Source organism: Dendronephthya gigantea, unplaced genomic scaffold (assembly GCF_004324835.1).
Source record: "Dendronephthya gigantea isolate DGI-Jeju-01 unplaced genomic scaffold, DenGig_1.0 000097F, whole genome shotgun sequence".
Taxonomy (NCBI): Eukaryota; Metazoa; Cnidaria; class Anthozoa; order Malacalcyonacea; family Nephtheidae; genus Dendronephthya; species Dendronephthya gigantea.
The window spans coordinates 338,415-352,330 of record NW_021163107.1 but is presented as its reverse complement, the minus strand read 5'-3'; the positions used below and the strand labels follow the sequence as shown (position 1 = coordinate 352,330).

General features: G+C 35.9%; 2 protein-coding genes across 5 annotated transcripts; both read left to right on the top strand.

Moving 5' to 3' along the window:
- Window positions 1-4,311: 4,311 nt before the first annotated feature.
- LOC114534146 (serine/threonine-protein kinase/endoribonuclease IRE1-like) lies at window positions 4,312-6,356 on the top strand. Its single transcript, XM_028555698.1, has 3 exons — window positions 4,312-4,602; window positions 4,729-5,024; window positions 5,226-6,356. The coding sequence occupies exons 1-3, from the start codon at window positions 4,317-4,319 to the stop codon at window positions 6,087-6,089; spliced, it is 1,446 nt and encodes a 481-aa protein (XP_028411499.1). The 5' UTR covers window positions 4,312-4,316; the 3' UTR covers window positions 6,090-6,356.
- Window positions 6,357-7,635: 1,279 nt separating this feature from the next.
- LOC114534138 (putative ankyrin repeat protein RF_0381) lies at window positions 7,636-13,795 on the top strand. Of its 4 annotated transcripts, none has more exons than XM_028555685.1 (3): window positions 7,636-7,740; window positions 10,414-12,205; window positions 12,488-13,795. In XM_028555685.1, exons 2-3 carry the CDS (start codon window positions 11,954-11,956, stop codon window positions 13,334-13,336), a joined length of 1,101 nt encoding a protein of 366 aa, XP_028411486.1. In that variant the 5' UTR covers window positions 7,636-7,740; window positions 10,414-11,953; the 3' UTR covers window positions 13,337-13,795. The 4 variants fall into 2 exon arrangements, with proteins under 4 accessions (XP_028411486.1, XP_028411488.1, XP_028411487.1 ...); XM_028555686.1 differs by lacking the exon at window positions 7,636-7,740 and adding an exon at window positions 8,638-8,722.
- The last annotated feature ends 121 nt before the right edge of the window (window positions 13,796-13,916 follow it).

The window sequence follows — 13,916 nt, the reverse complement described above, 5'->3', positions numbered from 1 at the left end:
CCGCAGATAACTTAGCCTCGTTTTGGCATAACTCGGAAAGAATGAAATTTTGTCCACGGAAACGACTAAACGCTGAAGATAAATCTTTCCAGATTTTACTTAAAAAGCTTGAGAACTAGTTTCGTTTTCTTCGCGGGAGAATTGGGGGAATTCTGTACACTTTACCAGCTGAAAAGGTGTGTGATATTTAGTTTTATCCCCGTAAACGACTAAATGCTGAAGATAAATATTGCCAGATTTTGCTCCAAAAAGCTTGAGAACTAGTTTCGATTTCTGTACGGGGGAATTGGAGGAATTCCGTTCCCAGTTGGTGGTTTTTAAACGTCTGACGACACTTGATTTTGATCGAAAATTAGCTTTGATTTGCCGAAAACGTAGATGACAATGATTTTTGTCTAAATTATTTGTTTCAATTTCGATGCTGTCTCCACATTCTTTACAATATTGTAGGACATAAACTGGAAGGTAAATTAGTGGATTATAATCATAACGATTTCTTTTACACGGCACTGACTCAGACGCGGCTAGAAATCTTGTCATGCTGAGTCGCATATTTCTGCAATTCATTGTGTCGCATTATTGAATTGCCATATTAACTACAAGAATTCTACATCGTACAGTTAGTTAAGAAGTGTGTGAGTCAATCATAATCACAGCATGTGACAATGATTATTCCACAACAAATACCAATTTTGAATGGCGTTTAGATTTGTTGAAAATGAAAGTTACAAAGATCTGTATTTGTTTCAGTTTTGATGCACAATTGTCCCTCTTAAGGATGTTGTAAGAAATAAACCATTGAAGGTAAGGAGTTAACGTGGGAAGTTAGCCCTGTGTGGCTAATTGACATATTTGTGCGAGGCATTATATCAGATGATGTAATTATTCAATTCCAACGCAAGCCCACACAACACGAATTATAACCTATATCAGCGACTGAAGCAGTGTTCATGTTAACCTTAGAAACCTAAATTCCTAGAAATAACTTAGGAGAGTCAACCCTGAGTTCGAAGCCGAAGTTAGACGCAAAATTAGGAGTGGGTGTATATTATTATGTTCTTGTACCTAACCATCTATGACCAACGTGTTTGTTTTCATTTTTCTCTTAACCAAGTAGAATACCCGACATTTTAAAATAAGAAAAAAGGTAGCGAGAAAATATTGCCGTCTTCTCATGCATATGTGCATGGACGTCGCTAGAAAACTTATTTGTTGTGTATATTCAAACATTCGTGTTAAGATACCGTAAAAACAATCGGATTCCAAAGTAATCTGTCGGGCATATGAATAATATACGAGCATATATAAAGACCTTTTGTGAGCTATCTGAAACTTTGGCTATGTCCACACCAGCATACACACACACAATAAAAAATTATATAGTGCATGTCAAAAAGGTTGTCCCTTCATAAATCGACAATATATATATCAGACATGTGACCACATATTGTGGAATTATTATTGACGGCAGCATCGTACGATTGACGGCATCGAACACCAGCTAGAAATTTGGAATTACATGAGATTACATGTAAACCTTGCGAAAATCTGGATTTATTAACCCTCCACTCAAATTCGATCTATTATACATGAAATTTCATGCATGCATTTGAAAAACCAAAAATCAGCTTACATGCACTTTCCTTGATTGGAAGGAACAAGTTAATAAATATACTTGCGCGTATGCATGACGATATATGAACTATTCTCTCGTGCAAAGCATTTTGGATTTCATACAATTACTCAAACTCATCGAATATTTCTAGGCATCCAATATTTTGTGTTGGATGTATACTGGGGAGGCATATATTTAGACAAGGTTTCGAGCCCCTACGTATATCTTTTTGTTCTCAAAAGAAAGCATACTGAGTTATATAGCAGAAGTTGTGCGAGAAAAGTAAAGGTTAAATTAAGAAACCCACCGCACAACTACATGTACAAACATATAAGTATTCGTTAGGTTGTCTGTTTACTATATATATGTTTACTCGCAGTCACATGAATTCACAGCGTATATAGCGTAATCCTAAAGTGTAACACACAATTAGCATAACAACAACTGAAAATGAATCCTTGGATGAAAGAATGGTAATATGTAGTTTGATTTCGGCAAAATATGTAGCTGTAAGATTATATGCTTTATAAAATATTTATCCTGTCACCAAACCACTTGAATTTTTCCATGCAGTATTCTGAAACATGCACGCATATATAGATAGGTATAAAAAAATTCATTATTCATGGATTCAAAATATTTTAATGCAAGAAGTATAATCAATATTGAGGTTTGCCTTGCCATTACAATTCATGTACGAAGTATAAACATAATATAACAAGGTTTTTTAAAATTAAACCAGTTAATGTTTCCATATAATTATGTGGTCACGTTTTGACATGCATATATATAATTAATATAATTAGCTTTACTCCTATTAACTTCTATTGTATATTGACGGTGTTTGAAGCCGTTTTGTCATGACAACGAACGTGAAAACGCTCGAAAACGTTACCATCAGAACATGGTGTAACAAAATGGGATTTTTGGATTCTAGATACGTTTTCTATTTTTAGATTCTAGACAAACGTTAAATAAAAATTTAAAATTGCAGAAATTATAACCTGATTTTACATATTATAATACAAAATTTCCCCGAAAGCAAAAACTTCCTAGAAACTCCTGCTTATTTAATTTCATGCTTCGAAAGAAATTTCAAAGGGGAAATTCTACAAGGAAATTATATTATTGTTCTTCACTTATTCTGCTTCTGCCTTCTTGTTTGGGTTTTCTATATGATTATATGATTGTGCCCTACTGTTGATTTTGCCCTTATATCAAAACTTAAATGACGAAAATTAATCTTAGCCATCATTCTATTCCACTCCTTTATAAAAGAGATCAAACAATAAATTTTATTTCATTTAATTTTACTTATATAAAAGCAACATTTTCATTTTAAAACTACATTATAGGATATAGGTTACAAAAAACTAGATTTAATTTTGCATCATTTCTAACTTTTTAAGGCGGCTTTCCACTATTTTGGAAATGAGGCAAAATCATGATTTAGATTTAATATTTTAGCAGACTGAGATTACTTACTAAAGGAAATGAATGTACTACTTTTATTAACCAACTTTGTTTACCAACTAGAGATTATTTTTTTCCCTATAGTGAAAGCGTGCGGATTTAAAAGTAGATTTTAGAGAATTGTGACTGAATCCATGGAAGACTATAGCTACGTCATCTCTCCGAGGACCGCGTAATAACCTTAAGCTTTGCAAAAAACATGGAAGATGTCTGTGCATCCAAAACTGTGGTTGATATAGTGAAAGAGGTTAAAAAAGTTAAAGGCACTGATGTAAATAGCAAGGATACTGACAAGTGGATCCTGCTCCACTATGCTATTACTAAAGGTAGGCTAGAAATGGTAAAACATCTTGTTGACAAGGGCGCTGATGTAAATGGCAAAAAAACTAACGGGTGCACATTGCTGCAGTCTGCTGTTACTAAAGGTACGCTAGAAATAGTGAGATATCTTGTTGAAAACGGCGCTGATGTGAACGGCAAGGATGCTGACGGGTGGACAGTGCTGCACAGTGCTATTACTAAAGGTACGGTAGAAATGGTTAAATATCTTGTTGACAAGGGCGCTGATGTAAATGGTAAGGATAATGACGGGTGGACAGTGCTGCATAGTGCTATTACTAAATGTACGCTAAAAATGGTTAAATATCTTGTTGAAAAGGGTGCTGATGTAAATAGCCAAGATACTGACGGGTGGACAGTGTTGCATAGTGCCATTACTAAAGGTACGCTAGAAATAGTAAAATATCTTGTTGACAAGGGTTCTGATGTAAATGGCAAGGATACTGACGGGTGGACAGTGCTGCATAGTGCTAATACTAAAGGTACGCTAGAAATTGTAAAATATCTTGTTGACAAGGGTGCTGATGTAAATGGCAAAGATACTGACGGGTGGACAGTGCTGCATAGTGCTATTACTAAAGGTACGCTAGAAATTGTAAAATATATTGTCGACAAGGGTGCTGATGTAAATGGCAAGGAAACAGACGGGTGGACAGTGCTGCATAGTGCTATTACTAAAGGTACGCTAGATATAATAAAATATCTTGTTGACAAAGGTGCTGATGTAAATGGCAAGGATACGGACGGGTGGACCGTGTTGCATAGTGCTATTACTGAAGGTACGCTAGAAATAGTAAAATATCTTGTTGACAAGGGTGCTGATGTAAATGGTAAGGATAATGACGGGTGGACAGTGCTGCATAGTGCTATTACTAAATGTACGCTAGAAATGGTTAAATATCTTGTTGACAAGGGCGCTGATATAAATGGCAAGAAGACTAACGGGTGGACAGTGCTGCACTCTGCTGTTACTGAAGTTTTGCTAGAAATGGTAAAATATCTTGTTGACAAGGGCGCTGATGTAAATGGAAAGATGACTAACGGGTGGACAGTGCTACAGTCTGCTGTTACTGAAAGTACGCTAGAAATAGTAAAATATCTTGTTGACAAGGGTGCTGATGTAAATGGAAATATGACTAACGGGTGGTCAGTGTTGCACTCCGCTGTTGCTGAAGGTACGCTAGAAATAGTAAAATATCTTGTTGAACATGGCGCTGATGCAAATGGGAAGGATACTAACGGGTGGACAGTGCTGCACCATGCTGTTAGTCTTAAAAAATTAGAAGTTGTCCATTGTTTAGTTGAAAAGAGTGCTGACGTGACTCTTAAAAGTAAAATCAGCGTTGATACTCTTGACATTCTCATACTGAAGATGGCTGTTGAGAAAAATTCAGTTGCTTTGGTCAAACTTCTGTTGGAAAAGAACATCACTGTGTGGAGAGCTGGAACATTTCTGGTTAAAGGAAAGCAGATGAGTCTTCTTGAATGGAGTATTTACCTTCGTCATGATGAAATTTCAACTATCCTCAAAAGGTCCGTAAATCATCGTCAGAAGATTCAGATGTTGAAAACAATGAATTCCAAAGAGTTGGAAGAGGTAAATATTTAAAAAATATTTTAAACATAAATCTTTAAAAGGTTTTTGCCAGGAAACACCCTATAAGGTCTCTGTGATGATCAGGTCTAGTTGCCACATTCAATAGAACGACTTCACTTATTGTAAGGGTAGCACAAGTTAAAATGTTTTTTCAAAAAATATACCTCATCTAATATTGCCATATTCGAATCCATTCAACAGTATATGACAACCCTCTTCTCACAAACTGAAACACCAATGCAGGCTTTTATGGCGAAGAATCAATTCAAAATTGGCGATGGTGGTTTTTCTTGTGTCTATGTGGGTCTTATGAAGAATGGAAGTGAAGTTGCGGTAAAGAGAATTTTGGTACAAAGTGAGGACAAAACAGTTGAAAATGAAAAGGAAATCATGGATCTCATTGATGCAAACAAGTCTCCATTTATAGTGCGCTATCGGCATTTTCATCATGGCGATGACTTCATGTATCTTTTTGTTGATCTTTGCGAAGAAAACTTGAGGGAACTTGTTGATGCATGCAGTATTGAACATCTACAACTTCATGGTCCACAAATGATTAGGGAAATTCTATCCGGACTTGAATTTCTTCATGGTAAAGGAATATTGCACAGAGATCTAAAACCATCAAACGTCCTGGTTGATATTGAAGGCCGCATGAAACTGGCTGACTTTGGAATAAGCCGGGTTCTAAATGAAGATCAAACGACAGTTAAAACATTCGCTAAAGGTACATCTGGATGGATGCCACCGGAAGTTATTAAGGCAATAGACAAAGGCGAAAAAGGTTCTTTCAAAAAGAAATCAGATGTCCAGGTCGCGGGTATGATTGCTTTCTTCATCTTAACTAAAGGTGAACATCCCTTTGGATCAAAGATAAATAGAATGCAAAATATTTTAGAAGGAAACTCTGTCAATTTGAAGAAACTTGACGATAGTCGAGCTCAAAGGTTTGTGTCGTGGTTAATTAGCCACAAGATTGATGACAGACCTTATGCACACGAAGCGCTGGGGGATTTTTTCTTCGAACTAATGCAATTGAAATACAGAATATATCTACAGAGATGAAGGAAACACTGTGAGGATTTATCGCAATATCCTTACATTATGAGCGACGAGTTACGTGGTGAAAAGAATTTTATAAGCTCGAGCATTTTCCACACCTCAATACAAATAAGCATTTATAAGAGTTCGGAGCACCATTTTTCATGGTAAATGAATATCGCACAGATATCCATCAAACTTCTTCGTTGGTATCGAAGGTATATCCTCAAAATCAATATAAAACACTAGCAACAACTTGTAAAAATATTTCAAGCTTTAAGATAATGTTATGCACGGTTTCCGCCTTTATCAGCGATTATTATTCGAATTAAATTCAAATCAGTTTCACCTGATCATTATTCGTTTTTGGTTTAGTATAGACACATTTAAGGCAAAAATATGAATGGCTGCAGAAATCATCATTCTTCCTTGCTATGATAGAAAGATAATCTTCTTAAACGTTGTCTGATTACCTGGCATTAGCAAGAAACATCACCTCATTGTGAAAGTTTATCACAGTTATCGCGCCAGTTGTATTAGAGTGCAGTGGTAGAGCTCCACTGAGCTCTATAATGACTCCTATATAGCCCAATATTTATATAGCTAGTGGTTCACAGGCGCCGCCCTTACTTTTTTAAACACCTATTTATATACCAATGGCTTAACATCATCAGCTTACTTTACATTTATATGAGCCAATCCATTGCAAAACATCAGCGAATTCTTGTATACTTTCATTCCACATTTCCAAGAGTTTCCGAAAAATTTCAGAGTTAATATTTTCCTTTGCTCTCGCAGATCCTAAAGAAAAATAACACTATAAATGGCCCAAACTTTGTACTTTGAAATGTCTTGTAAATAAAATTGCTCCAGGGTTCGCGCAGGTCCGGTTTTAGGAGCGCTTCATAAAAGCACTTGAGAATGGAAATCGTGTTTAAAGTGCTTGAACAGCGCTTCAAAAAATTTAATTTTTGAAATTTTCTAGCAGGTATTGTAAGTAGATTCCTGTCATTTTTTTTTTGGCTGCTCATCATCCCCCCTTATTTTAATTATCAGAGTTTTCTACACTCTTTTTTATTTCTGGGATTCTGTTTTCTGGGTTTTCAAGACCAACAAAGTACTACATTTACTAAGGTAAACTACCCTTGGCCAAGCTCATTTACTGAATTCAAGGCGCAAGAAAAATGAGGAGATAATTTCTTTCGTAAAATTTCGAATGTTTCCTCCTATTTTTCTAAACATGTTCCGCTCTGGTTCATTGAAAGGTGCAGCAAGCCAAAAATGGTGTAAAATATTCTGACAGCACATGATATTGCTCACATTACAAACTGTACCAAATTTTTAAGCTACATTCTTACACTTTACTAGCTGAAAGAGGTAGGTGTGAGATATTTAGAAGTTTTCTCCACGGAAACGACTAAACGCTGAAGAGAAATATTTCCAGATTTTATTTAAAAAGCTTGAGAACTAGTTTCGTTTTCTTCGCAGGGGAATTGGGCGGAATTCCGTTCCCAGTGGGTGGTCTTTAAACGTCTGACGACACTTGATTTTGATCGAAAATTAGCTTTGATTTGTCGAAAACGCAGATGACAAAGATTTTTATCTAAAATATTTGTTTCAATTTCGATGCTGTATCGACACTCTTTACAATATTGTAGGACATAAACTATGGAAGGTAGGTTAATAGATTATAATCACAACGATTTGCTTCCAAAGAAGTGACTCAAGCGACTAGAAATCATTTTATGGTTGAGCCTAATATTTGTGCAATGCATTGTGTGGCATTATTAAATTACCAAACTAACAACAAGAATTCTACATCATACAGTTAGTTAAGAAGTGTTCAATCTCAGAGGACTTTTTTCAATTTGAAATGGGGGTATTTTTTCAAAGTAAAGGATCTTATTAAGTTCTGACGTATGAAATGTAATCTATTAGCTACTAGTAAAGCATTACGTACATTAGCTTTAGTTGATTTGCTTTCTACTCACATACATTATCAGTCAACAAACAATGAATCATTCACCAATGTGAATTAGCCTAGATGGGACAAAATTTGATTGTACGAACAGATTTTAAATTTCCAACATGGCAAGCAACTATAAATAACGGTATTTTTAAATATGTGTGCTCGTAGTTAAAAATTTGCATTGCTAAATCCCAAGTTCCAAAAGTTTCGCAGCGAATTTCCCGTTTTAGTTTCGTTGAATATTTCTAGCAAATACTTTGAAATTTGATTTGCCGTTTAAAAATGCCAATTGTGATCACAGAGAATTTGACAGTGTCAATGTTTACATTCTGTTCAACAATGGCTTTTCGAAGAAATCAGTCGGGTATAATACATTCTTACACTTGACGAGCTGAAAGAGGTAGGTGTGAGATATTTATAAGTTTTGTCCACGGAAACGACTAAACGCTGAAGATAAATATTGCCAGATTTTACTTAAAAAGCTTGCGAACTAGTTTCGTTTTCTTCGCAGGGGAATTCCGTTCCCAGTCGGTGGTCTTTAAATGTCAGACGACACTTGATTTTGATGGAAAATTAGCTTTGATTTGCCGAAAACGTAGATGACAAAGATTTTTATCTAAATTATTTGTTTGAATTTCGATGCTGTATCGACACTCTTTACAATATTGCAGATCATAAACTATGGAAGGTAGGTTAGTAGATTATAATCAATTAATCACAACGATTTGCTTCAACAGAAGCGACTAGAAATCATATGTTACAGTCGAGTCGAATATTTGTGCAATGCACTGTGTCACATTACCAAATTAACCACATTACCAAAATTACCAAACTAACAACAAGAATTCTACAGCATACAGTTGATTAAGAAGTGTTCAATCTCAGAGCCTTTTTTCGATTTGAAATAGGGGTATTTTTTCAAGGTAAAGGTTCTTCTTATCTTCTGACGTATGAAATGTAACCTATTAGCTACTAGTAAAGCATTGTGTACATTAGCTTTAGTTGATTTGCTTTCTACCCACATACATTACCAGTCAACAAACCATCATTCATCATAGTGAATTAGATGAGGCAAAATTTGATCATGTGAACAAATTTTAAATTTCGAGCATGGCAAGCAACTATAAATAACGGTATTTTTAAATTTCCGTGTTCATACTTGAAAATTTGAATTGCTAAATCCCGAGTTCTAAAAACTTTTGCAGCGAATTTCACGATGAAATAATTCCCTTTTTATAATTCGTTTCGTTGATTATTTCTACCAAATACGTTGAAACTTTATTTTGCCGTTTAAAATGCCAATTGTGATCACAGAGAATTTGACAATGTGAGTGTTTACATTCTGTTCGACAATGGCTTTTCGAAGAAATCAGTCGAGCATATGAATGCATGAATATACACCCTCTAATTAAAATTCATTTGGAATTTTTGGCTGCCTTTAATTATATTTTACTTTCAGTGGTACTTACCCGTGCGCTGTAGTGTGCTTGTTTTGTAGTTCGCCCTGGGTACGAGACTATTAATATTTAATAAATATTTCTTAACAAGTTTGTGTCAGATTCTTAGAAACATTCTGATTTTAAATCCGATAGCTTACGACATTTATGTGCATTTTGCCATTTTAGTACGAAGTCAAAAATTGTCTGATATTGTCTTTGTTTTACTACACACTTTCTAATTAAAATTCTTTTGCAATTTTGAGCTACGTTTAATTGTATTGCACTTTTTATTAGTAGTGTTACTGTTACGAGTAGTGCTTTCCAGTGCGCTTACGCAGCTTAGCCACTGATCAATGTTAAAAGCCTGTAGTGTGCCTATTTATAGTTCGCCCTGGTTACGAGCCTGAAATATTTAAGAAATATTTGTCACCAATTTCGTGTCAGATTGTTAGAAACATTTTCATTTTAAAACGATAGCTTGTGAAATTTTGATTTTTATAGGCGGAAAAATTGGCATTTTAGTACGAAGTCAAAATTGTCTGATATTGACCGTTTTACTCAAAGATAGCGAGAATAACGGATATTGCTGCAATAAAGTTTTTAACTCGATATTTCGTTAATGAAACTAGTACTTTCCTGCAATTTAGAATTCGTGGACCACCCCTGTTTTTATACACGGTGACCCCAAAAGTCCTCTTTAAAACATACTTTATTGTTACTTTTGGCGGCTTCACTTCATGCATGTAAATTCTAGTGATTTAAACGGTCTTAATTTCGAGTGGAATTATGCACACTTCAAATTGAAGCAAGGAACAGTTTATGGAAAAATGAGTCAATTATCGGTTTTCCTAGTTGTATATAACATTAATTAGTTCTATACCACTCGGAACTCCCCCCCATTTATTTTGTCCCATTTTTACGTTCGTAACGTTTATAATAGGAATTGATAAGAAGCAAGAAGCAAGTGGAAGTACAAGTGTCTGCGAATATCTTCGAGACGATGGAATAGCTTCTAAGAGTCAAATGCAGTCTTCATCATTAGCAATTGTCAAGTTTTTGGTTAAATATTGTGGTGCTGACGTACGTCTCAAAGATGAGTCGGGGAAAACTGTTTTACATCACGCTGTTGACGGTGGTACAACAGACATTGTCAAATTTTTCGTTGAACAATGTAGCGCTGATGTAAATGGCGAGGATACAAAAGGGAGGGCTGCGCTGTACTATGCTGTTACCGAAGGTTCGCTAGAAATGGTTGAATATCTTGTTGAAAAGGGCGCTGATGTAAATGGCAAAGATACTGGCGGGAGGACAGTGCTGCACGCTGCTGTTACTAAAGGTAAACTAGAAATGGTAAAACATATTTTTGACTGGGACGCTGATGTAAATGGCAAAGGTCTTACTAAAGGTACCCTGGAAATAGTGAAATATCTTGTTGAACATGGTGGTGACGTAAAATTGAAAAGTGAAAGGAGCGATCATACTCTTGGCATTGACATACTGGAGATGGCTGTTGAGAAAAATTCAGTTGCTTTGGTCAATCTTGTGTTGGAAAAGAACATCGCTGCAGGGGCGCCGTGGGTGTGCTAATGTAGGGGTGGCCAAAGCCAACATTATTCCGACCAGCACGTTTTTTTTCCGACATCTTTATAAGAAAAAAGTAACGAATATTGATAAAACTGACAGGGGGTTTTGGGCAAGGACGCGCATGCATTTGCTATGACAAAGATCACGAGCTACGTCTACTAATTTAAATTGACGCTTCATGCACAATGAATATGACAGTCATGACAGATAAATATTCACGTTTTACATACGCTTTTCAATTGAGTAGTTGAATAATTTTTGACACAGTTAACTGTTTGTCGGAAAACTGTATTACAGAGATTTCTAATCCACGTGCATTAACAAATAACGCGATACGTTATTTCACGATACTCTATTATAGCTTTATAATCTTAGTGGATGAGCATACAGCGTATTCTATACGCAACATTTGTTTATAACCAAAATATAAACATTCGCAATTGCTTCAATCCTCTCATCAGTTTAGTTCTTCCGCTGTACTATCGTGGTACCTTATCTTTGTAGCTATAAACTTCAGGAACCGTTTGACTAAAAGTACTAACTTGAAAAGGATTTGCTGTAGCTTCAGCAATCTGATACGGAACATGCAGGTGTTTCTTTAGACGGTCACCATATAATGCATTAAACTGTATAAACTCACTGAACAATAAATGCGTTCGAAAGTACATCGCCATTCATGATTTTATCGCGCCAATCTCCGACATTAATAGAAAATATGTTTATCGGAAACCGGAAACGTTCGGAAGAAACAGCTAGTTTAGCCTGCGCGACAACAGTATAATAAAAAATTGGGGTAGTGTCGTACCGTATAATATTAGAAATAACCGCGTCTATTTTCTGATAGTTCAAATACTTTTGGGTTGTTCAAAATACAATATATACTCCGACAACATGCAATGTTCGTAAATTTCCGACAGGTTTTAATCCTGGGGAGGGGCCATGGCCCCCCCTGGCCCCCCCGGCCACGGCGCCCCTGCATCGCTGTGTGGAGAGCTGGAACATTTTGTGTTGAAGGATGGCAAAGAAGTCTTCTTGAATGGAGTATTTACCTTGGTCACGATGAAATTGCAACTATCCTCAAAAGGTCCGTAAATCATCGTGAAAAAATTCAGATATTGAAAACAATGAATTCCAACCAGTTGGAAGAGGTAAATATTTAAAAACTATTTTACACATAAATGAAGTTATTTCAGTGAGTTTGGGCAGTAAGGTTTACCATCCACAACGTTATAGCTCGACAAGCTTTAACCTGCTGCACGACTGCAACTACACAATTGGGTTTCGTTCCTGTTTAGCCAGGCTCGTGTGATGTGTGAATATTGTTAATGATTTATTGCCTTCATTTATTTCAACATTCAAGTGTTTTTTTAAACTTTTTCTTTTCACCACAGAAAACGTATGCTTTTTTAATTATAATTTTCACCCCATAGACTGAAATACCGATCCAGGCTTTTGTCGCAAAGAATCAATTCAAAATTGGCGATGGTAGTTTTTCTTGTGTGTACGTTGGTCTTATGAAGGATGGAAGTGAAGTTGCTGTTAAGAGAATTTCGGTGCAAAGTGAGAACAAAACAGTAGAAAACGAAATCATGAATCTTATTGAAACAACCTCTCCATTCATTGTGAAATATCGACATTTTCACCGTGACGATACCTTCATGTATCTTGTTGTTGATCTTTGCGAAGAAAATTTGAAGGAATTTGTTCATGCATGCAGTATTAGACATCTACAAAAGTATGGCCCACGAATGATTAAGGAAATTCTATCAGCACTTCAATTTCTTCACAGTAAAGGAATATTGCACGGAGATCTAAAACCATCAAACGTCCTGGTCGATATCGATGGTGCAATGAAATTGGCAGATTTTGGAATAAGTGGCATTCTGAATGACGATGAAACGACAGTTGAAACAAATGCTGAAGGTACTCCTGGATGGATGCCACCGGAAGTAATTGAAGCAATAGTTAAAAAAGAAAGAAGTGGTTTTAAAAGAAAGTCCGATATTCATGTCGCGGGTATGATTGCTTTTTACGTGTTAACCAAAGGCGAACATCCCTTTGGATCTGAATTAGATCGAATGAAAAATATTTTAGAGGATAATCCTGTCAATTTGGAGAAACTTAGCAACGACATAGCTCGCAGGTTTGTGTCGTGGCTGATTAGTCACAAGATTGATGATAGACCTCATGCTGACGAAGCATTGAGGCCTTTTTCCTTCCTGATGGATTCTTCAGTCTTCCTGACAGAAATGACACACCGAGGACATTATTTGGACTAGGTAGAACACATTGATTGATTGATTAAGTTTTTATTTCAAATAATTAAAAAATCATCCGTAATATACAATATATACGGATGATTCTTTGAGTTTGTGAAATTAAAATTTATACATGCTAGAATACGCTCTTGCTCGATTAGAATGGCTTTGCATGGGTTATTGAATAGTGTACGTGGGGCAGATGTATCCCCGTTGATATTTAATATAAAAACGTCCCTCCCCTTCTTGTAAAGATAAAGCCTTATCAGCAAACTAAGTTGCTTTAAATTTGTACATTGGCATAAATGCTCTAGACATAGGTGATTTAAGTTTTTTTCAAATGTGGTATAAATGTGAAAATATGCACGGTGCTTTTTCGTGTGTGACAACACCACAAGCCTAAATAGGCCAGCTCCTAGCTAGCTCTTGTATACGTACAGCTTTTAAGATAATTAATAAATTATATGAATTGCACTTTTAGCATATGGCTCACATTTTCTTCGCTAATGTTTCTTGCAATGGACCTTCTGGTGAGTGCTTTTATCTGTTGCATGCATTCATTCTGCAGAATGCAAATACTTCGAATATCAACGCATTGTAG